Consider the following 24,371-nt stretch of genomic DNA (forward strand, 5'->3'; position numbering starts at 1 on the left):
ATTCCACACTCTATGCTGTCTCCTCACCCTCCTCTACTCCCTATTCTGTCTCCTTACACAATTACCTCCCTCCATACTATCCTCATAATGCCCGCACTCACAATACTGTTATCTAATCCCCCCTCTCCATAAATCTTTGGTTTCTTCAGCTCCATTGGAACATTCTTGTGTCTATATAGCATCAGTAAGTGATTAAGATAACACTGCCGATGTCGTCCTGACCATGAAGTTTCGGCAGTCAGGCCTTCAACTGCATGCGCGCCAGGAGGGGCATGGCTAAGTGCGGCTGGAAGATTTAGGTCACAGGACTACCAGGTAACCTGCTTCTGTTCAGTCATATTTTTATTTTATTTTTTAAATTCTAAGTAACCGAATAGAGGCCTTGTAATTTTTTTTTTAATCAAAAAAGTGAGCATAGAATACATAAACGTCCATTTTTTGTTGTTTTTTTTTGGCGTACGTACACACAATAAGTTAAATCTGACAGACTCAGTGTGGAATCACTTTCAAATGGAATGCAAAATGGATTAAGTCTGTATGTACCAACAATATAGAAAGCAACAAAACCTGTGGTGCCGGCTGACTGTCCTGCCATTAAATGTCTAACGGCAAGGCTAATATGTGCAGTATTTTTGCATATAAAATAAAGCCAAGAATTCCATATTAACAAGACAATCTCATCATCTTTTTACTGCAGCTGGTCAACAGATAGATCTTAAATATTACACAATAAATTATAGTCTTGTTATGAGGAGACTAAAGACAGAGGCAGGAACCCTCAAGACAGAAATAGAGGAGCAAGAGCAGCTTTGTGAGAATATTTAAAGAGGGTCTTGCACCAAATGTTTCAAGTTGAACTAGACTCAAGATGTAATAGTGGCCACAGAGCTAAATCATTTGTCACCTCTCATTAGAAATCAAAGTATTCGGAACCCAATGAGCTAACTTGAATGTGGGGGCACGCATTTCTCCCTGTATGATGCGAATAATCTGAGGGCAATAACACAGCAAAAAAACTGAACACGCCAATACCATAGCTTCTCAGTGTGAGGTGTACAGCACTGACCTCCTGGTCTAACCTCCTGCATGAGCCAGTGTATGGGAAGGGCAGCACAGCTGAGTTTAGCTGAGTCACATTACAAGCCCATTCATCAGCTCTCCATCCCTGAAGCTATTGTTGACAGTGATTATTTTTCTGCAATGTTGCTGGAGGGGTACACACCCGCCAGTGAAAATATTTATTATATTAAAGTTAACCCAGGAGGTGCTGAATACCTACTGTCTCCAATACGGAGAGGCGCAACAACATAAATGGAAAAAAAAAAAATATATATATATATATATATTAGTAACCAATTCAACATGAAAGTTTGGGGAAAGGTCCTCTTTAATTGGACGTTCCTAGACTATAGACGCCAATAGCTCATTTGCAAGTTACATCACTTTCTGTATAGGTCAAGCTTTCTGTGAGGGATACATCAAAACATTTTTGGTCTTACACTTCATAAAACTTAATGGGGGGGGGGACAACAAAGCAAAACAAAAAACAAAAGCCACGAATGAACAATAGAGTGGTTTATATAACTATCTTTCTCATAAGTAATCTGTGTCATGCATGAAATGAGAAGCCAAAAAAATAATTGGAATTCTCCAAGTTCATGTTGGAGTTAGAGCTATCTGCATCTTAAAAGCCAGTGGGAGTGAGTATGTTCATATCTCGTGGCTGCAGGTTGTGGCCTCGATTAACCTTCCTATTTTCCGTTGCCAGTGGTGGCATATCCATCTTCGGTGGTCTGAACGCAATAGGGTCTTCTGCTATCCTGTTCGCCTGAGCTCGCATCAGTTCCATAGGGGTTGGCTTTTGAGCACCTTTGTATGGCTGGACGGTAAAACCACCTGTAAGGAAGGCATAAAAACAAAATAGTAAATTGATAACACCACACCATTTAGAGTTTGAGCAGAATTTTACATACCTGGATCTGTGGTTGATTTCTGCACAATACGAGGTCCAAACATGCTCCATTTATCTGCATCAGAGTTTTGGATGTCACCAGGTAGAGATGTAGTTGAGCCTTGACTGAACCACGATCTGTCCAGAACACAAAAAACAAGTAGTCCAACAAACAAGCACCAAATATGACCAGATGCAATAGAGATGTGCAGATGTGTGCTGTGTTAGTTTAAGTAGTAAATACTCAACACAAAATTCAGTGTGAAATGACACTCCAAGTATGAAGTGTAAAAGAAGAAAAAAAAAAAAAAAAAAACCCACACGCCACATACTTAAAGGGAACCAATCATCAAGATTTTCGTGTATAAGCTGCAGCCAGTGCAGCACTGGCACTATCATGCACAGTGTGTACATACCATCAGGGGGCAGCTCGGGTGTTTAGGCAGTGAAATTCATCTTTATAAAGTTTGAAATTTCGTGCACACCTCTGCAGATAATGTCCGGGCGTGTTATGCAGGAGTTCCCCGCCCCCCCTCCAGCCTGTTCCTCCCTCTCTCATGATGTCCGGGCGGGTTATGCACGTGTTCCCCGCCCCCCCGCGCTGCCTGTTCCTCCCTCCCTCCCTCTGGCTCTATGTAAATATCTAATCTTCAGAAACATGGCGCCGGAGTGGGCCTCTGCGCACAGCGCTCATCTCCGGCGCTGTGTTTCTGAAGCCCGCATCACACAGCTTGGTGTTAGAGGGCGGCGCATGCGCCCTCGCTCCTTCAGATCCCGTTGTGACCGCAGGAGGGAGCGCGATCACAACAGGACTGCAGAACAGATGATCGGAGGACGCGATTACCTGCTGCTCCTGTATCGTGCCGCCCCAGGACACCGGGCCAACACACCAGCCGGTGTGACATCGCTGTGGCGCCGCCCTCTCAGACACCAAGTTGTGTAATGCGGGGGCTTCAGAAACATGGCGCCGGAGATAAGCGCTATGCGCCATGTTTCTGAAGAGTAGATATTTACATACAGCCAGAGGGAGGGAGGAACAGGCGGCGCGGGGGGGCGGTGAACACGTGCATAACCCGCCCGGGTATCATGAGAGAGGGAGGAACAGGCTGGAGGGGGGGCGGGGGAACTCCTGCATAACACGCCCGGACATTATCTGCAGAGGTGCACACGTCAATCAAAAAGTGCACGAAATTTCAAACTTTATAAAGATGAATTTCACTGCCTAAACACCCGAGCTGCACCCCAATGGTATGTACACACTGTGCATGATAGTGCCAGCACTGCACTGGCTGCAGCTTATACACGAAAATCCTGATGATTGGTTCCCTTTAAGTATACAGAGCGGCCTGGGCTCTTATATACAGTATTCTACAATACGATATACAGTGTGTCCACCCATATCCTGTCCACCGCCATTAACTTGAGAACGGCGGGAGCTATAGGCATAGAAGTGGTGTCTAGGTATAGTAAAGTAGCCATGCGCTACGCAATGAAACCACTACCTGGTGGAAAACAACGGAGTTAGCATTTTTATCTCAAACGGAACGAGATGGAGAAAAAAGTGAATTACGTTGCAGAGCTCAAAATTTCTGGGACTTCTAGTGTTAAATGAGTGCCATATGCGTGACCAGCATTCAAAGTTTTTGGGGGGGAATCATGGGTTGCATATCATAGCATTTCTGTATGCAAGGTGTCGATTCGTATTGAATTGATGATGGCCTACAACTTTGTAATTCACAGTTTTTTTTCTCTATCTTGTTCCGTTTGAGATAAAAATGCTAACTTACATACATTTTTTTTATTTATTTTTTTTAATTTGTTTCCACATGAATCTTTGCCACTTCTCAGAACATGGCATCCACCTACACAGTATATCACAAAATTAAAGTACACCCATCACATTTTTTTTTAAAAAACATTTTATTGCATCTTTTCACGAGATAAAAACTGAAGTTATGACACTGTGGCAACAAAAGTGAGTACACCCCAAGTTTTCCCTCCCTACTGTTAAGGTGAACTCTTAACCACAGATCACTAGTTGCCTACTGCCTGGCCGAATTGGTATATACCAAGTGCATGCATAAAAGAATCCATACCAGACACAGTCGGATGTGTAATCTCTTCTTGGTCACAGTAGAAAAATGGCACCAAACAGACAGAGAAGAGCATGCGTCCTCTTGATATAGGCTAGGGGCGTACACAAGTTCAGATATGCCCATTTAGTGGGACAGTTCATGGGCTAGCGAATGGGGAGATCCGTGTTGCTGTTGATGGGCGGGTCTGACTCCAGTGGATGAAACCATGACGATGGGAGGGACGTCATCTGGTGCATCCATGCTGATGGTTTGGTCTGTGATTTCCAGCTTGACCAGAGGTCTTCCCTTATATGGAGGTCTTCTTTCATCTGGACATTCCTTGCATTCCAAGCAAGGTGTGGATAACAGGAAATAGCGGCTATCTTTATATCTGTGTCATGTATATGATCTGAAACCTGAATTATGTAAGGCAAATCGACATTTCCCACAATCCCTTGTCAAGAGGTTAATTAAGTATTTAATCTTATGGCTCTCCTCAACACTACTATCATGTGACTCCGCGTGATAAGGTGTGAAAGGGAGCAGGCGTGTTATATTTGGTGTTCTTGCTCTCACACACAAACCTTTTTTCACTGAAAGTTCAACATGGCACCTCATGGCAAAGAATTCTCTTGAGGATTTTAACAAAAAGAATTGTTGCTCTACATAAAATATGGTCTAGGCTATAAGAAGAATGTCATCACTCTGAAACTGAGCTGCAGCATGGTGGTCAAGACCATAGAATGGTTTAACAAGACAGGTTCTACTGGTCAACCAAAAATGCCGTGCACGTGTGCGCTCAGCGTCATATCCAGAGGTTTGGGGGAAGGGGGGTGTTCCACCTGTCAGTGCTCAGACCATAAACTACCGTATATGCCGGCGTATAAGACGACTGGGCGTATAAGACGACCCCCAACTTCTGCCCTAAAAATATAGAATTTGGGATATACTCACTGTATAAGACTACCCCCGTTCAGTATGCTTCAGTATGCTAAGAGCAGGGGGCCGCACTGTGTGAGGAGGTGTTTTTTTTACTGTCCAGTATAACCAATAGGATTAGTGCAGGGGCCAGCATGTAAGCTCTTCATTAATGTCCCTGCATGGATGCGAGGGGAATCTGGCGTTACTGCACTAATCCTATTGGTTATACTGGACAGTGAAAAAAAAAAAAAACACCTCCTCACACAGTGCGGCCCCCTGCTATATATACGCTATATATCCGCTGTATATATACCAGTATATATGCTGTATGATATACCAGTACGGGGCCGGGCTGTGTATCGCGTTTCCATAACGACGAGGCAGGAACTTCCCTGCTAGAGCGCTGACGTCAAGGCAGAGCTGCTTGCCTCTGATTGGCCAGCGCTCTGCCATTCAGCAGCGGTGACAGGAAGTTCCTCCCTCGTCGCTATGGAGGCAGAATCCAAGCGTGGAACGGAGTGGAGCGGCGCACTACAGCACCCAGGTATATATCCGGCGTATAAGACGACCCCCCACTGTAGCCATTATTTTAAGGGGGTAAAAAGTCGTCTTATACACCAGTATATACGGTATATCAAATTGGTCTGCATGGCACTCATCCCAGAAGGAGGCCTCTTCTAAACAAACATGACGCACAAGAGCGCGCACAGTTTGCTGAAGACAAGCAGACTAAGGACATTGATTACTGGAGCCATATACTGTGGTCTGATGAGACCAAGCTACACTTATTTGGTTTGGATGGTGTGAAGCGTGTGTGGTGGCAACTAAGTGAAGAGTACAAAGAGAAGTGTGTATTGCTAATAGTTAAGCATGGAGGTGAGAGAGTGTTATGGTTTGGCGCTTCATGAGTGCTGTCGGCTTGGAGCTACAGATCATTGAAGGAACCATTAATACCAATATGTGCTGTGATATACTGAAGCAGAGCATGATCCCTCCCTTTGGAAATTGGGCCGCAGGGCAGTATTCCAACATGATAACGAACTCAAAACACACTTCACAGATGCCACTGTTTTGCTAAAGAAACTGAGGGTAAGAGGTGCTGGACTGACCAAACATGTCTCCACACCTAAACCCTATTGAGCATCTGTGATACATGCTCAAATGGAAGGTGGGGGAGCTCAGGGTCTAACATCCACCAGCTCCGTGATATCATGGAGGAGTGGAAGAGGATTCTATGTTGCTCTTGTGGACTCCATGCCCAAGAGAGTTAAGGAAGTGCTTGAAAATAACGGTGACCACACAAAATATTGACACTTTGCCATTTTCACTTAAGGGTGTACTCACTTCTGTTCCCAGCGGTTTAGACATTAACGGCTGTGCGTCCAGTTATCTAAAGAGCACCAAATTTACACTGTTCTATAATCTGCGCACACACACACACACACACACAAATACTACAAAAAAAAATTGAATTATTCAATGCGCCTAATATTTAGACATGCTGTCCTCGAGTCCCCATTTGCGATATTATATAGATTTTTGAGAGCTATATTTGTCATTTACTAAGAGCACAGCGTGTGTAAGTATTAGCCCGTACTATGCCCCATGTTACCTTCGCATCTGCTTAGGGGAGGAACTTGGAGTGGTGGATGGAGTGGACTGGGCTGAAGCACTATGTTTCTCGTCACTGGATTCTCCGGTCTGCATCTTTAGCTTCTGAAAGAAATCCATACATGTTTGTCATGTTCTCTACTATGCAAGAGCTTTATAGTTATGGCAAAGAGGCAGCCCGAGTCCTGGGTACAGCATTTCATATAGCAGAAAAGCAGGTGAAGTGTCAGCCATGATCAGGCTAGCTAACTACCTTTGTCCTAGATGTATAACGTACTTATTTGCACACAAAAGACATTAAATCACTGAAAAGCAGGAAAATGGATGAAATTAGAATCCACAAATGACTGAGAAATAATGTAACTGTATTTTTAAAGAAGCACAAAAGTATGTATGTAAGGGAGTGAAGAAAGTGAGAGCTTCCATTCAATATAGTATAAAAATGTGGTTTCGTTGGACTGTAGAAAGAAGCTCATCCACAAGCATACAGTATGTGGAATGCGCAGTGTGACCAGTAGTGATTGCTCTATATACTGTCAGCATAAACCGACTGTTCAAGGACAGAAGCGGTACAACTTGTGTGGCCAAGCAGGTCTGTCCATCGCTCCCATTCCGCTGCCTCCTGTGAGCCCTGAGCTGCTAATCATGGAACACCGGCATGGAGCTGGAAATCAAAAGGGTGAAGGGTGCACTGAGCGCCTGCCGCCTGAGCTTTGTTTGAACAGTCACTTTGTGCGGACAGTGCCTTTATCATGCCACAACCTAGAGCAATACAAGTGAAAGCACACGCTGGACCATTTATGAAGAAGGAGTCTCCTCCAAGAACAGTTTGTACATCATAGTAGGTAAGCTACATTGACCTGCAATATTGTGAGGAAGAAACTAAAACAGGGTTTGGCCTTGAAACGTCATTTTTAACTAAACAGCTTAGTTACCATTTCCCAAATACAAGCTTTTATATGATGTCTGTCCGAGGATTCCTAAAGACATTTTTGGTGGACTGGGAAGGCAATTGTGTCATTTCCGATCCTAGCATTCTATCCGTATTAGGTACTGTGTCGGTCAGCCATGTCTATATTGCAGAGTTTTACTACTACGATAAGGTAAGGGTCTGAGGGTCCCTTCTGATGTAGTTTGTTTGAGGAATAGACAAAGCCTTGCATCAGTAAGGCTACGTTCCCACAATCAGAGTAACTCACGTTTTTTGGTGCAGATATTCCCCATAAACTTGTATTAGATGTCGAAAATTTGCAGGTAAGAGGCACATGCGTTTTTGGTACATTTATGTGGCATAAAGCAGGGCTCTGGTTTATGCCATTTTGGTGGATTTGGAATAAAATGAACGGACTCCAAAAATATTTAATAAATTGGCTACAGTAGTTCAATGTAGTATACAGGATCTTGCTACTGTAATGGACAAGGCTTCAAAACATCAATACAATGAAACTGATGAATGAGAGCAATGAAGGTGAACAGCGGCTAGAAGGAAACTTCAACTTCACAATGTGTGAGATGGAGACACCAGTCCTGTGCCTGAGGAACAAACAGATATTGCTACCGAAGAACAGCAAAACCATGCTTCAGAATTAGATCTTGTTGAAGCTGTTTCACTTCACTCTATTCATTACAAGCGCTGTGTTGTGCACACGCTGCAGATGGCACTAGGAGAGTCTGCAAAAGGAACAGATTGGAAAGGGGAGAAAATTGGGTATTGCTGCCACAACCCCTAAAATTGTTTCAATCTTGGAGATATGCTGGAAAAGGGGCAATTGTCAATCAAGCCACTTGGTGGGGCAGCACTTATTTAAATTATTGAGCGATTTCTTGAGCCGATACATTTTCTTGTAGGCATGGCCAACCCTCAGGTAACAATAAATGAAGGTCAATGGACACATGTGGCTGAATTGAAGAAATTGCTTCATTACCCAAATACAGAAAAAAAAATAAAATTACTGTATTTTTTGCTTTATAAGACGCACTTTTGTTCCCCCAAATTTTGGGGGAAAGTAGGGGGTGCGTCTTATAATCCGAATATACGGGAGGGGGGGGGGGGTGTGTGTATAATTAATATTATACATACACACACACACACACACACACACACACACACACCAGTGGAGGTGCAGGAAGCTCTGGAGCGGTGCTGGGGGCAGGTGAAGCTGCGGGCGGCAGCGTTAGACCCCCATCTCCCGCTCATATAATATGCACAGCCGCTGTCCATCAGCAGCGTGGTGCTGAAACTGCATCGAACTGATGGGCTGGGGCAGCAGGGCATATATCTGCCTGTGCTTACCTTTGATCGCACATGCCCCCTCCTCCTGTGTTAGATATGGCCCCCATGCTGCTGCCCATAATAAAATAATAAACTCTTTACTCACCTCCTCCTGCGTGTCTGCCCGGTCTCCCTCCTGCTGCTGTGATGAGGCACGCAGAGATTTCTCTGCTGTCCCCATCACATGACCGGCGCCGAGAACCAGGAAGTAGGAAGTGCAGGAGACAGGAGGAGCTCAACCCCGAGGAGGTAGACACGAGACAGGACAGTGCTGCAGAAGGTAAGGAAAGTTTATTTTACTAAAAGCAGCAACATGGGGGCGATATCTAACAGAGGGTGATGTGTGCCCGCCACAGTGGGCCTGTGTGCCCGCCACAGTGGGCCTGTGTGCCCGCCACAGTGGGCCTGTGTGCCCGCCACAGTGGGCCTGTGTGCCCGCCACAGTGGGCCTGTGTGCCCGCCACAGTGGGCCTGTGTGCCCGCCACAGTGGGCCTGTGTGCCCGCCACAGTGGAAATGTGGCATCACTGGGGGACGTGTTCAATATAAGATGGCCATATCCAGATTAAGGGGGCTAATTTTAGGATGAGGGGGCTATGAGGGACATATACCCTATATTATTTGTTAGACGGACACTGGCATTATAAGACGACCCCATTTATTAAAAAATTCTCTATTCCTTCACCAAATTTGGGGGTGCGTCTTATTATAAGGTGCGTCTTATAAAGCAAAAAATACGGTATATAAAATCTTATATATTATATTCCACTCCCATAGTATACAGATTGACCATATTTCAGCCAAATCTTTCACTTATTCTCAAAGTAGAAGAGTTCAACCATTCATCAAAACTGACTGCATGAAGAAATTCCTTTATACCCCGATACTGTTAGATGTTGCCCATGTGATCACTACTTTGCCACCTACGCACATTAGTGCATAGAGGCTGTTCTCTGGGTTTATAATAATTAGATCAGATTTGAAGTTAGCTATGAAGGAGGATCTGATGGAGGCCATACTATTTCTCAGAACAAATTAATAGACTGCACAAATGTTAGTCCATTTTTGTTGAAAACTGTAGCTCCTCCCCCACACTTACTGCATAGTGTATTGCATATTTATAATTTAATAAAAAGTGTGTTCTAAACTTGTATTCCAATAAATAAATTTGGTGTTCTATTTAAACAGCTTGATTGTTGTACCATAATAATGATGTTACCATTTTACTATAGATACAGTATCACTAAAATATGAGCCATGTATGAGGGGTGTTTGGAGTCGGGGAAATTGAGGAGTCGAGAGTCAGAGGTTTGGTTTACAGACCTTAAAGGCGTGGTGGAAGTGCACCAAAAACGCATGTAGTCCACACCTAAGGAGGTCAATACCAGAAAGACTCAAAATACCAATAAAAAAAAAAAAGCAAGAAAAAGGTGCAGAGATTCTGCAGCATCAAACTGAATCTGCGAACGTAGCCTTACACAAACGCAGCCAGAGAAGCAATTGCGGTGGCCGGCTCTGTTCAGAACAGCAATTTGGAATGTTAAATGGCAAAGACTGCACGAGCAGAAAAAGGAAACTATATATATTTGCATCTAGACGCACTAAAGAATGGAAGGAGACTAAATTGGTCACAAGATCACTAGAATACTAAATGTCACTCATCTGAACGAGGTCACACCATATTAATAGAAACATGCAGACAGGCACAGCACAAAAACACCACTGAGCAGAAATAGGAGGGAATCAGCAACACAAAAGCCTAATTTCCCCATGAGCAGATACAGCACATGGAGGACAGGCAAGGTGCACAATAAGGAGGGGGGGGGACAGAATCAAGCACAGGAAGAGCGCGAGCTCCAAGTCTTACATGCAGGGCCTCCGCCACGCGATGGTATTTGGTCTCTTCAGCAGTAAGGCCCTTGTGTGGAGTGTAGCCAGCATCCCTGAGGCCCGCCTGCTGCTCGAATCGCTGAATGCTCTCCTGTGTATGCTCTGTAAGGGGAGACATTTGCACACACAGCTTTCAAGCAGGTGCCAAAGCCAGAGACTGACCGAAGCCTTCTGCTCCAGCGCGGCCACAGTGCACAGCCATACCGGACAATGACAAGCAGACCAAGTGTTAAATGACATCAAGCTGGATACGCAGCTTCTGACATCTTTACTTTTAAAAAGGTACTTTTATCCCACAGGGGCATATCTGTGTCACTGCCACAATCATGAAGATTTCAGAAGAAGTACCGCCATGCCAAACTGGCCATCAGCCATGACCATAACCTCTGTCCACTGGACGAGAGCCATATCTCTAAGGCTATGTGCCCACGGGAGATTGCTCCTGCGGATATATCCGCAAGTATGTCTGCAGGTTTCCCGCAGCTTCTCCCCGTAATCCATAGCTGCGGGATTCCAGTGAAATAGCTGCGGTAAACCTGCGGACATTCCTGCGGAAGTCTCGGCCTCTATCACCATAGTGGAGCGCCGGCATTTCCGCAGCAATAATGCACATGCAGTTATGTGCAGCTGCAGGACATCCGCAGCATATTCCGCAGCGCACATACTGCAGCATGGACACAGACACTACCCATGTCCCATAGGATAACATGGGGAGTGTCTGTACTCGCTAAAACCTGCAGATTTATCTAGAACAGCCAGATACATCCGCAGGTTTTCCACGGCAAACTCCACAGGAGCAAGCCCCCCCCCTGCACCGGTACATAACAGGTAATGCATGTTTCACATAACCCAAGGAGACGACCTTACTTGTTATAAGCGAGTTCATGATGACGGATGTTGCTTTGGCTTTCACCACAGGGGCCTTCTCAACAGAAGTGGATGTGGGCAAAGCAGGTGGTGGAAGGCCACTATCGCCATCCTCAACCTGCTCCAAGAGGGGGCAAATGTATAGGGTCACAGAATGGGGATGGAATTATGATGGAAGAAAAAAGGAAGACATGAGAAATAATGGCTTGGTGATCAGGTTTTCTTAATATATAAAAGTCTTAGGCTGTGTGCAGATGATGAGTTTTTAGTGAGTTTTTGACGACTAGTATTTTTCACTGAGAAGAGAAAAAAAAACAAAAAAAAAAAAAAAAAACAGCGTTGTCTAACAATTCCAGCAAACTGGATGAGATTAATAGAAGTCTGCTGTCCATGGCGCTTCTTTATCACTGAGCGTAAACTGACCAGCAGTGAGCTTCAAATCACACTATATCAATGCCTCTTGCAGGTATGTCAGGTTTTATGTGCAGATTTACCCATACACTTGCATCAGATGCAGATCATCCACTGGTAATGAATGCACATGCATTTAGGGCATTCCTGCTCTGAAAATGCAATCTAACCTACACATTGGTACAAAGTTATCAAAGGCAAGTATCAAAACCATCTTTATTGAAAACAGAACACTAATAAGACAAAAAAAAAAATGCAATGAAATTGTAACAAATTAAGATACCAGGTGCAGAAAATCTGCAATATTAAAAACTCACCAAATACTCATAGTGGGAACATAGCCTTACTCTAAGGGGTACTTTGCACACTACGACATCGCAAGCCGATGCTTGCGATGCCGAGCGCGATAGTCCCCGCCCCTGCTGCAATATCTTGTGATTGCTGCCTTAGCGAACATTATTGCTACAGCAGCTTCACATGCACTCACCTGCCCTGCGACATCGCTCTGGCCGGCAAACCGCCTCCTTCCTCAGGGGGTGGGTCGTGCGGCGTCATAGCGACGTCACACGGCAGGTAGCCAATAGAAGCGGAGATGAGCGGGACGTAAACATCCCTCCGTCCGTCCGCATAGCTGGCGTGAGCCGCAGGACGCAGGTAGGAGATGTTCCTCGCTCCTGCGGCTTCATACACAGCGATGTGTGCTGCCGCAGGAACAACATCGTAACATTGGTCATTTCCAAATTATGGAAATGACCGACACTACACCGATGATACGATTACGATGCTTTTGCGCTCGTTAATCGTATCAAAAAGGCTTTACACACTACGATATCGCCTGCGATGCCGGATGTGTGTCACTTTCAATTTGACCCCACCGACATCGCACCTGCGCTGTCATAGTGTGCAAAGTGCCCCCAAGAGGCAATGTTCCCTTTGCAAAAAGGCACAAGGCAGTTTCCCCATCTGCATTTGTTTTTCTGTAGGTGCCCATACTAGAAAAAGTGCTTTGCTTTTTCACTGAAAACACAGTTGCGTCGTACACACACGTCTATGGATTATGTCTGGTATAAGAAAGAAGAAGCCATAAAAACATTTTATTACTTTAATGATTAAAAACAGTTATAAAACGCCATGTAGCTTTGAAGATGTCCACTACAGATCAGACATGGTCATGTGAGCGCAACACAGCAAGTGAGCGGTTAGTGGGATATTGTGATAATATTTAGCAGACAGGCATAGTAGCCAACTTTCTGGATGGTAGTGGCATAAATGAACGGGACTGTTCTTTCCCTTATGCCTGCCTACCAGCGGAGGTGCACCATAATGTTTTGGGTACCCCCCACTCCTGATTGGCTGTACCTATTCTATCCCTCCACTGTCGTTATTGCCAAAGAGGGCACTCGCCACCAAGGAAGGAATAAATAGTGCCAAATCGTCAGTATTATAAAGTCACAGCAGTTTCCATAAAACTAAATGGTAACAGCTACCCAGCATAATTATATTCTAGGGGACCCGAGTAAGAAACAAAAACAAAAAAAAAAAGCAAAGTTAGAGCACTAATATCAATACCACCATAACTGAAGGCTCAGATAAAGATTCCGGCAAGGGATAACTTATCAGCTGGGCTCATCCAGAGAAGAATCCTGAGGTTTGTCCTCCCCTATATTTTTCTTAGGGGCTCATCTCGGGAAATTCAGTGGATTTAGTGATAGATCCAAACTTAGGGCAATATCAGTGGCCCAGTATGGGCAGGTCAGCCATAGTGCAGTGACTGGGCGCCCACCTTCAGGAATATACACTCCCCACAAGTGCTGGTCACCTGAAGAGTGGAACGGGGCTGCCCATCACAGACTGCCCATACTGGGCCACTGATATATCCCTATGGGTCGCAAGAGCATAAAAATATGTAAGAGGGCCTTTATGCTGTTTGGATCTATCACTAAATCCACTGAATTTCCCCTGGTGAACCCCTAAGAAAAAAAAATATGGGGGGGGGGGGGGGTTGAGGGGGAGAGAAACATGTCAGGATTCTTCTCTGGATGAGCCCAGCAAGGGATAACTTATTTAGGCCTTCAGTTATTTTAACCTTGCTTTTGTTTTTACTCGGCCCCTAGGATATAATTATTCTGAGTAGCTGTTCCATTTATTTTTATGGAAATCACCATTTCTAATACTGACCCGAGACGATTGGCACCATTTATGGCGACTGCCCTCTTTAGCAATAACGGCAGTTGAGAGATAGAATAAGGACAGTCAACAAGGAGCGGGAGGTACCCAAAACATTATGGTGCACCTCCACTGGTAGGCAGGCGTAAGAAGGAACAGAGTCCTGTTAGTTCATTTATGCCACTACCATCCAGAAAGTTGGCTACTATGCCTGTCAGCTAAATATCAAAGTATCCCACTAACCTCTCACTCGCTGTGCTGCACTCACATGACCGTGTCTGATCTGTAGTGGCCATCTTCAAAGCTACATAGCTTTTTATAACTGTTTTTATTCATGTAATAACTTTTTGGAGTTTTTCTTTTGGTCCTTTATATATTTATAGTTCTCCCTTTCTTGTACCTCATTGGTCTAATGTATAAGAATGAAGCCATGTTGGACACCACTAGAAGGACAGACTCATTTTAAGTACAAGTCTCAGAATTTACAGTAGTATTAAACTGGGCATCTCAAACAATGGCTTTGCCACCAAGTATTAAGTTTTGTTTGACAGGGATCAAATACTTATTTCTCTTTGCAAAATGCAAATAAATTTATACAATTAACCAACCCTTAAAATGTATAGACAGTTCATGTCTGTCAGTGGGCAAACTCACTAAATCAGCAAGGGATCACATCATTATTTCCCTCACTGTAACTGATCGATGTAGTCCCACTGTTGGGACTTGCATTTCTCCTGCACACCGTGGGGAGAGGTGGCCACATTGTCTTAACAGAGAAGTGTGCCAGCGTCCATTATACATTTAGGGCATGTCCGATGTATCTGCTGCAAATGCCTCAGAGGGCGATGTCTCCATTAGACGGTGTATTCCATGGGAATTTAGAAATAGGGGTGTCTGCCACCAGTGGGTTTAATTTTTACACAGCCTCTTAACTGCAGAATATAAAGGCTTGGCCTGGAATCAGGTCTTCATGTCTCATCCCGACATACCTTAGACAGCTTTTGGTATTTGCGTTCTGGGATTACAGGATCTCTCCACAGGGTGTTACTGCACATATCCGATGGCGGTGGAGTCATCGGTGCCGTATCTTCCAGGGCATCGTCATAGCTGAAAGTACGACGGTGCATCCCAATTGGCAGGGACATTTTACCTAGAAGCCCAGTTGAGCCGTGCTCAATGGCTGGAGACAAACAACTACTTACTACAAAAACCTAGTTATAGACAGAACAATTATTAATGGACGAGAAGCTTAAACCCATAGCACCATACCACAACCAAAGCAGAGCAAGACGATAGAAACATTCCTCAGACCAGCACATCAGCAGAGACAACAGCAGAACACACACTTCTAGAGACTTGTGGACATCACACAGGAATCCACCACACCGGGGCAGAGTCTCCTGCTCATCTCCCCACTGCGGTAAAAAATAGCTGTAAAATGCCCTCCACCAGAAAGGGTTAACTACGGCAGCCCAACACGTAACAGGCCGGTGCCCAGGCTTAATGTTTGGGTCACGGAGATTGATCAGTTCCAGCAGATCTATGAATACAAGCTGCTTAGTCTGGTACATAAGTGGACAATAAGCCAAACACAAAAAAAGGCAAACAATCAAGCTTCAACCTACACACAACGAGAAACTCACTGAGGAGTAAACGAAGTCACTGAGAGAAAGCTGTAGACAGAAAATAAAGACACTTATAAACTGGAAAATGGTAATTCTGCCTCCAGCAGTTTCTCAACGCACCAAGCTGTGACACTTACAAGGGACGTCCACTACTTGGACAAGTCCTACTCATTCCCCACGTTCGTTACTCCCCTCCAGAGCGGCCGCGGTTTCAACACTGAAGCCACATCCCCAGGGCCCATGTGACACTATGACACGCAGGCCTCGCGACCATCAGTGTCAGCTTCCTTCAGACCTTTGAGTGGGAGGTCAGCGCAGCGCTCGCATCCTGTTCAAATGTCTGAAGGCGGGGAGACAGACAGCCACCGGGCGCTGATTAGTCGCAGGGGGTTACAAGTCATAAGGTCCCACGGGCCCAGAGAACACTGCTTCAGACATCACTGGAACCGCGGCTGTGCTGGAGGAGATTAGTTTTATTTTTTCAGGGACGAACAAGGGGAATAAACAGGGGTTTTCCATGTAGTGGGCATTCTCATTAAAAGAGTGGGATGTATTCCATGGAGAAACAATGAGTAGTGCTGCTGCGGAACCTCAGGGCTTATGTCCTGTCTGCGTTACATACAGGTCGAGAGGCTAGGCAGAGGTCGGCTCCAGAAGACACAGTGTGTACTACCAGTCTGGTTTATGGACAAGATCGTGCTAGCTTCAATTGTATCAAGAGGCACATAACTGGTGCACCTGAACACAGCCTATAGCCCGACCATGGCTTTCACATATACGGTCCATAGAGAACCATGCACAGTAAGTTACCAGGCACATCAGGTTGTCTTGATGCCATTACAGACGCGGTCTTTCCTGTGGAATTCCAGACTATACTCGTTACCTGGCAAGAATAAAGGATTTGTTTATTACAAGATGACGCTCTATATGAAAACACACAGGCACTCACTCAGTAGAGGCACACATCTACCCACATACAAGCAAGCCATGTACCATGTCCTAAAGGTGTCAGCAAAGAGAAATAATGCACATGGAGAAGGGCTTACCCTTACCTTACCAGGCTGTGGTGCAATGACGATTAAGTGGAATGAAAGGAGTCACCCTGGAACATAGTGCAAGTAATGCAGAATTTCTGAAACGAGCCTGGAGCTGGTCCATACAGGGACCTGAAGGCCACAAGAAAGATGAACATAGAAAATAGTGAAAAGTGCGCCTCCAAAAGAAATAAAAAAAATAGATACATTTTAAAAGCCTAGCAAAATATTTCAAAGACCGCAATACACAGACAGATAGCTGGTCCACCCATAAGATAAAAGTATACACCCACCCACATCTTCCATACAATGGGGGTATCCACAGGGTAAGTCACTAGGATAAGATCCAGAATAATCAGGAAGTAATCGTGTCCTCCTTTAAACATGAGGGGTGCCTGCTCCTCTACAACCAATATCCACAGGCCCACCACGTTTTACAAGGGTGAGGCCCACATACGGAGGGTCAACGGCTGCACAGTTGGCAAACAATTGCACTGGGAAGAGTTTTGGCCTAAAATGACCAGCTGCTGAGCGCGGTGTCACCCCCAGGATAGGTTCACACGGAGTTATTTTTGACGTACAGTATTCACAAACCACGGCCCTGGTTTATTAAGAATGGCGTTGTGCACACCAACCTTAGCGAGAAAGCCATGGAGTAAGATGCACCTCATCTATTAGGAAAGGGACGTAAAACTAGGCGCATCTTACAAGTGCCGTGCACCACAGAGGTACTCCAGTCAGGGACCAATTTCTAGAGTGCTTTTTCATGAATTACACATGCAGGCGCTGCCATGCCCTGTTCCTCCCAAATTAGCATAGCAACACCTTCAAAGTGGAAACTGCTTCAGGAAAAACTTTTTGGGGGTAAAAAAAGATCAAATGGGGGTGGGGGTTATGGTTATTTTCCTGTAAAGGTTACAGAAGAGGGTGGGCAGCACAGTGGCTCAGTGGTTAGCACTGTTGGGTGGAAATTCCGCCAAGAATAACACCTGCAAGGAGCCTGTATGTTCTCCCCATGTCTGCATTGGGTCCTCTAGATATTTTGGTTTCCTCCCACACTCCAAAGCCATCCTGATAGGGAAATCAGACTAAGCCCCATTAGGGACAGTGATGATCACGTCTAAAGCGCTGTGGCATTAATGGCGCTATATAAGAGGTTTGATTTGGCATTGGTGAGGTTTCCTTCTGGATCCGCTCTGCACAGAAGTAACAGGCTCTATTATTATTATTATTATTATTATGTCCACAGGTATTTTTCTAAACCTCACGTAAGCCACAAGGTAGACGACTTATAGAAAGGGAGAGGAGTGTTTGAGGAGGATTTGGGTCTACTCAAAACTGACCATGACCAACAAGACAAATAGATTTAGTTTTTGGGGGAATTCCAGGGTTTTGGAGTCAGTAGATCTATGCCAGCTCCAAAATGGTATTTCACACCACATTATTGTATATTTTCATTATCCCTGGCCTGTTACATATAGACGTCCATAGGCAGTTTAGACATGTTAACCAAAGATACAAGTTATGTTCAAACCCCCCAAAAATCTGAGAGGCTCCTCAATGGAAACCACGCAGATCTATTCTAGGTAATAGGGCTTGTGTGTCCGCAGCAAAGTTTCTTTCAGGAGTTCCATATTTCCTATAGCAGCCCTCACAACCCCACTGTAAATCCAGCTGAAGTCGCCTTTTTACCTAGTGACTACAGTAAATCTGGAGGGGCTCTGCCAGAGGAGGGCCTGTAAGGGACTGCAGATCTGCCTGCCATAGAGAAGCCAGGAGCGATCAGTCACACAATCATTATGCCATGTACACTGAACAAGCAAGACGCTCGCTCAAAGGGCGAGATTATCTTAATGTAAACACCATGGCAGGTTACGCACACCAAGCAATCCATTAGAGCGCATCGCTTAATTTGGTCTGCGTGTTTAAACTGAATTAAAAGGGAACCTGCCAGGTGCAATATGCAGCCAGTACCTCGCGCAGTTCTGGGTGTATACTGCTAATCCCTGTCTAACCGTCCCTGTATACACTAGCATAGATAAAGGGATGTTTAGAAAAAGCATTTCTAAAGATCTTTTATATTATGCTAATGAGGCCTGGGACTAGTCCCCTGGACATTGCTTCCCTTGCTAGTTGGCCCCAATAGCATGTTAGTACACCCCTGTGGCCATGCTAACATGCTAATGAGTGCGCAGCGTCAGAGAATGATCTCACTCACCTCTCCACCCGACGCAGGATTTCGGCTCAGTGCACATGACCCCGGCCTTCCGGTCAAGCACACTACTTCAGTATGAAGCCAGGACGCATAAAACCGGTATCAGTACGCATGACCGAAACTCCGGAGTCATGCACACCAAGTCCAACTCCAGTGTGGGGCGGCGGAGAGGTGAGTGAGATCATCCTGTAACGCTGAGTATTCATTAGCATGATAGCACACCCACAGGGACATACTAACATGCTAATTGGTGCTGACTAGCCAGGGGAAGCAACGCCCTTGGGACTAGTGCCCTCGCTCATTAGCATACAGTAAAAGATCTTTAGAAATACTTTTTCTAAAGATCTCTCTAAGCTAGTGTATACAGGGGCGGTTAGGCAGGGATTAGCAATATACACCCAGAACTACTCGTGGGTCTGGCTGCATATTGGACCTGACAGGCCCTTTAAGTGACTGCAGCTCAGAAGAAAAAAAAAAAAAAAAAACCCCACAACAAAACACCGTGCAGAAAATCTTAATTCACAATGCTTTTTTTTTCCTTGTTTAGCCGAGATTATACATGGGCCTTAGAAAGCGGAGATGTTACATTGCTGTTAGGCTATGTGCCCACATAGTGTATTGTCATGCAGTTACGCTGCGTTCTGCACCGCAGCATAACTGCATGCATCTTACGTCCCAAGCACAATCTATGAAGATTGTGCCTAATCCATGGCCACATTGCGGATTAGAATGCAGCGCATCGGCTGCTGCCAAATCGCTGCGTTCTAAAAAGCAACATGTGACTTCTTTGGTGCGCTTTGCACGCTGTCTCCACTTCGTCTATGGGAGAGGCAGCGTCCAGAGCGCACGAATTCTGCACTCAGCAAACTTTCAGAACAGAGCTTTTCAGTTGCGCTCTGAAGCGGACGTGCAGTGACTTTACGCTGCGGTGCAGAGCGCACACACATGGGCACAGCCTAATAAGGCCCTGTGTGCACTAGAAAAAGGATTTTTCTCAAGAATTTTTTTGAGTCTGAAAGATTAGCACACTTGCGTTCAAAAATAACACTCCAATAACGCAGTGTTTTTGCCGCAGTTTGGTCCTTGCATTATTTTACCATTATCTATGACAAAAAATGCAGGCACCTGCAGAAAAGAAGTGACATGCTCATTCTTTTTGCCAAGAAATTCTGCAGAAAAAAAATAAATAAAAAAAAAATGCAGTGTGCGCACAGATAAAAAAATTTTCCATAGGTTTTGCTGGGGAATGTCTGCAGATAGGTTAACCATTTTCTCAAGAAATTTCTGCAGCAAAAAACACAAAAAAACCCGCAGGTAAAAAACACATTGTGCGCACAGGGCCTTATGCCGCGAGCAGTAAATAAGGGTCCGGGCATCTCTGAGTTTTTCTAGGTGTTAATAGTGGTAAAACATTTCTCCCGCTTTTGGAGTGGAAAAAAACAACAAAATTAAACCATTAAATCATAATTCATATTAAAAAAAAAAAAGGAAGGACTCCGTGTGAACATAACCTGAGGAAGATTGTTGATGATGATGGAGCAGCCCCAGTGATCGCCCTCCACACTGACCTGCCCTGTGAGGATGCCATGTCTGACCACTGCCCCCGCCTGCTGAGTGGTGGCCCATGACTAGCAGCATTGATTGCCCGCCACCCCCCAGACTGCCATTACTGGGCTCACCTGCTGACCAGCACGACAGCCACTACAAGGCGCCTCCTGTCTTTCTCTCCGGCATCAAACACCGAACTGAAAAGATGCCGAGGAAGCGAAAGCCAGAACAAGCCATTATCCACCTCAGAATGGCGAGCACAAAAAAATGGTACTGCGCATGCGTAGTTTGCAGGCGTGTGCGAGTTTCAAGAGTGCGCATGCGTAGTAGTTCTTTTTGGCAGTTCCAGCGTTCGGGAGTCTTCAGGTAACTAGAGCAGTGCGCATGTCCGGAAATACGGTACCAAAACCTTTTCACTTGTCCGGAAACAGAGACGAAGGTATAGCTTCAGATCTCCGTTGACGTCAGGTTTCTTTTCCGGACATGCGCAGTGCGCCTTTGAAGCCGAGAAGCGTACACCCGACTTCAGAAACGCAATGAATTGTGGGGGAAGAAAGTCGCGCGCATGCAATAGGTGGACTGTTTGTGTTTCTTAGCAACGGCTGTACACTATCTTGGTGCCAGTGCTGTGTGCGCCTCTATCTGCACCCGCGGACAGCCATGGAGCCCGCCAGCCTCCCCCTACATGTCAGGTACAGATGTCGCCCGTCTGCCGGTATCAGACGTTATGTTAGGTCACTTGGTACTTTTACTGTACAATGAGAATGAGCCCCGGGGAGGAAACAAGCACAAAAACCATGGAAAAATGTATTGTGTAAAACTTTGTGGCGTCTCCAGAGTATTATAATAAATAGATCTGATCTCTATCCTGTACAGAGGTGACGCTCGTTCGTGGCTTTCACACCCCCATTCCACAAAAGCGCCACAAACTTGGCGTTCAGATGAACCGTGTGATTGGCTGCAGCAGTCAGGTGACTGGAATAGCGCAATGTTTGCAGCCAATCACAGGCCTTCGCGTGACAGAACACGGATGACGTCAGCGCTGGATCCTCGCTCTGGCTATGCCGGATTTTTTGTTTTCACCTCCTCCATGCTCCTGTAACATGTTTGTTTAAGCCAAATAATCCCTTTAAATATAAACTGCTGTAATAAGGACTAATGATAAAATAATAGGCGATACTCGTCAGGATGAGGTGATGACAACCGCTACTTCTGTAATGTGACCGCCTGCAGCGTCATCAGAGGCACAATCCATGCAGTCACCTGACAGCTGCAGCCAATCACAGGCCTCAGCAGTCAGGCAGATAACAACAGGATGTCATTACATCCAGTATCACTGGACACCACCGGAGCCGCCTGTGCTGGGACCATTTATTATTATACCAATAGGTGAACTTTATAGCAGGTTTTATGTAGGTCGACAGCCCCTTTAAGGGGTTAATAATAGAATGAACATATCACCAGTCACCTCTAGGGGGAGCTCAGGAGCTTATTATTATCCAGTCCTGTATTCAGACATCGGTCACCATCAATGGAAGAAATGTGATTTAATGGAAATATTACACCTTTTACAACATTCACTATAACAGTGCCATTTTTTTCTTTTGTAGATGGGTCCAAGGAATTAACCAGAAATATGTCACATTTATCACCCGTAATACAGTGTGCCACCCGTGTGGGAGCTTTATCGTCTTTACTGACATTGAAACTAAGCGTCAGTCTCTGCTACAATGTCCGACTGAGAGTATCGGAGCGTTCTCCACCAATAAGAGCCAAGAAGTCGTGGCATTTAGCGATAAGAAACTGCCTCCAAATATTCATGTCTTTACCTTCCCTGGACTTGTAAAGAAAGCAGAACTAAACGGTATGGACAAGAAAAGAAAAAAATCAGTCTGCAGAAGGTTCCTCCATCGGAGAAAAGTCCTTTCATATAGTGCAAGTGGAGATAGAGATCCTCTCTCAGATCCCTATCAATCTGTCTATTTACATATGTATTATCTCTATCTACCTATCCCTCTATCATCTATCTATTATTATTTATTATGATGGCACCATTTATTCCATGACGCTTTACATGTGAAAATGGGTATACATAGTAGGGACAAGTACAATAATCATAAACAAAACTAGGCACAGACTGTTTCAGGAGGCGACAGGACCTTGCCCGCGAGGACTCACAGTCTACAGGAGGAGAGAGGACCCTGCCCGAGAGGGCTCACAGTCTACAGGAGGAGAGAGGACCCTACCCGAGATGGCTCACAGTCTACAGGAGGGGAGAGGACCCTGCCCGCGAGGGCTCACAGTCTACAGGAGGAGAGAGGACCCTGCCCGCGAGGGCTCACAGTCTACAGGAGGAGAGAGGACCCTGCCCGAGAGGGCTCACAGTCTACAGGAGGGGAGAGGACCCTGCCCGCGAGGGCTCACAGTCTACAGCAGGAGAGAGGACCCTGCCCGCGAGGGCTCACAGTCTACAGGAGGAGAGAGGACCTTGCCTGCGAGGGCTCACAGTCTACAGGAGGGGAGAGGACCCTGCCCGAGAGGGCTCACAGTCTACAGGAGGAGAGAGGACCCTGCCCGAGAGGGCTCACAGTCTACAGGAGGGGCGAGGACCCTGCCCGAGAGGGCTCACAGCCTACTAGAGGGGAGAGGACCCTGCCCGAGAGGGCTCACAGTCTACAAGGGATGGGGAGGATACCGTAGGTGAAGGTAGAGATGGTCATGCGGTGCTATAGCGGACTGAGGATTACGGCAAGTTGTAGGCTTGTCAGAAGAGGTGGGTCTTCAGGTTTCTTTTGAAGGTTTCCACGGTAGGTGAAAGCTGGGGTAGAGAGTTCCAGAGTATGGGGGAGACACGGGAGAAATCTTGGATACGATGGTGGGAAGAGGAGATGAGAAGGGAGTAGAGAAGGACATCTTGGGAGGTTTGGAGGTTACGTGCAGGTAAGTACCAGGAGACTAGGTCACAGATGTAGGGAGGAGACAGGTTGTGGATGGCTTTGTATGTCATGGTTAATGTTTTGAATGGGAGTCTTTGGGTAATGAGAAACCAGTGAAGGTATTGGCAGAGAGGAGAGGCTGGGGAATAGTGAGGGGACAGGTGAATTAGTCGGGCAGCAGAGTTTCGGATAGATTAGAGGGGTGTGAGAGTGCTAGAAGTGAGGCCATAGGGCAGGATGGTGCAGTTATCAAGGCTGGAGATATACATTCTATATATATTACACTACAGAGGACACATCCTTTATATAATACACTGCACATGACAGATCCTCTATCAGTCAGTGTAATGAGATCCATAGACGCAGACAGCAGCAGGTGTTGTGCATCCGCCTGTAAGCACCACCTGGTGTAGAATACAGCGCACTCTGCTAGGTGCACCAGCAACTAATATGAAAGAGGCAGGAGCTGCTGGGGTTGGGAGCGGGCAGGTGCATCGGAGGATCTTCTGGTTTCCCGGTGGGCCAGACCAATCCTCATCTATCTATCTATCTATCTATCTATCTATCTATCTATCTATCTATCTATCTATCTATCTATCTCTATCTATCTATCCCTCTATCTATCTATCCCTTTATCTATCCCTCTATCTATCTATCTATCTATCTATCTATCTATCTATCTATCTATCTATCTATCCCTCTATCTATCCCTCTATCTATCTATCTATCTATCTATCTATCTATCTATCTATCTATCTATCTATCTATCTATCTATCTATCCCTCTATCTATCTATCCCTCTATCTATCTATCTATCTATCTATCTATCTATCTATCTATCTATCTATCT

At 45.4% G+C, this 24,371-nt stretch overlaps 2 protein-coding genes across 4 annotated transcripts in view; one reads left to right on the top strand and one right to left on the bottom strand.

Moving 5' to 3' along the window:
* Positions 1-316: 316 nt before the first annotated feature.
* KIAA1191 (KIAA1191 ortholog) lies at positions 317-20,874 on the bottom strand. 3 transcript variants are annotated; one of them, XM_075344508.1, is made up of 10 exons: positions 20,717-20,873; positions 16,841-16,954; positions 16,599-16,671; positions 15,807-15,836; positions 15,153-15,343; positions 11,587-11,704; positions 10,697-10,821; positions 6,560-6,663; positions 1,974-2,089; positions 317-1,896 (listed from the first exon to the last, which is right to left on the bottom strand). In XM_075344508.1, exons 5-10 carry the CDS (start codon positions 15,306-15,308, stop codon positions 1,685-1,687), a joined length of 831 nt encoding a protein of 276 aa, XP_075200623.1. In that variant the 5' UTR covers positions 15,309-15,343; positions 15,807-15,836; positions 16,599-16,671; positions 16,841-16,954; positions 20,717-20,873; the 3' UTR covers positions 317-1,684. The 3 variants fall into 3 exon arrangements, with proteins under 3 accessions (XP_075200623.1, XP_075200622.1, XP_075200621.1); XM_075344507.1 differs by lacking the exon at positions 15,807-15,836 and having other exon boundaries at positions 16,846-16,954; positions 20,717-20,874; XM_075344506.1 differs by lacking the exon at positions 15,807-15,836 and having other exon boundaries at positions 20,717-20,874.
* A 114-nt stretch (positions 20,875-20,988) lies between these two features.
* The window catches only part of CFAP43 (cilia and flagella associated protein 43), a 207,640-nt gene continuing 204,257 nt past the window's right edge, over positions 20,989-24,371 (top strand). The window contains exons 1-2 of the mRNA XM_075344505.1: positions 20,989-21,277; positions 22,196-22,449. Of these exons, the coding sequence (XP_075200620.1) occupies positions 21,246-21,277; positions 22,196-22,449 (286 nt within the window). The 5' untranslated portion in view covers positions 20,989-21,245. The remainder of the gene's footprint in view (positions 21,278-22,195; positions 22,450-24,371) is intronic.

The sequence above is a fragment of the Anomaloglossus baeobatrachus genome, chromosome 4 (assembly GCF_048569485.1).
Source record: "Anomaloglossus baeobatrachus isolate aAnoBae1 chromosome 4, aAnoBae1.hap1, whole genome shotgun sequence".
Taxonomy (NCBI): Eukaryota; Metazoa; Chordata; class Amphibia; order Anura; family Aromobatidae; genus Anomaloglossus; species Anomaloglossus baeobatrachus.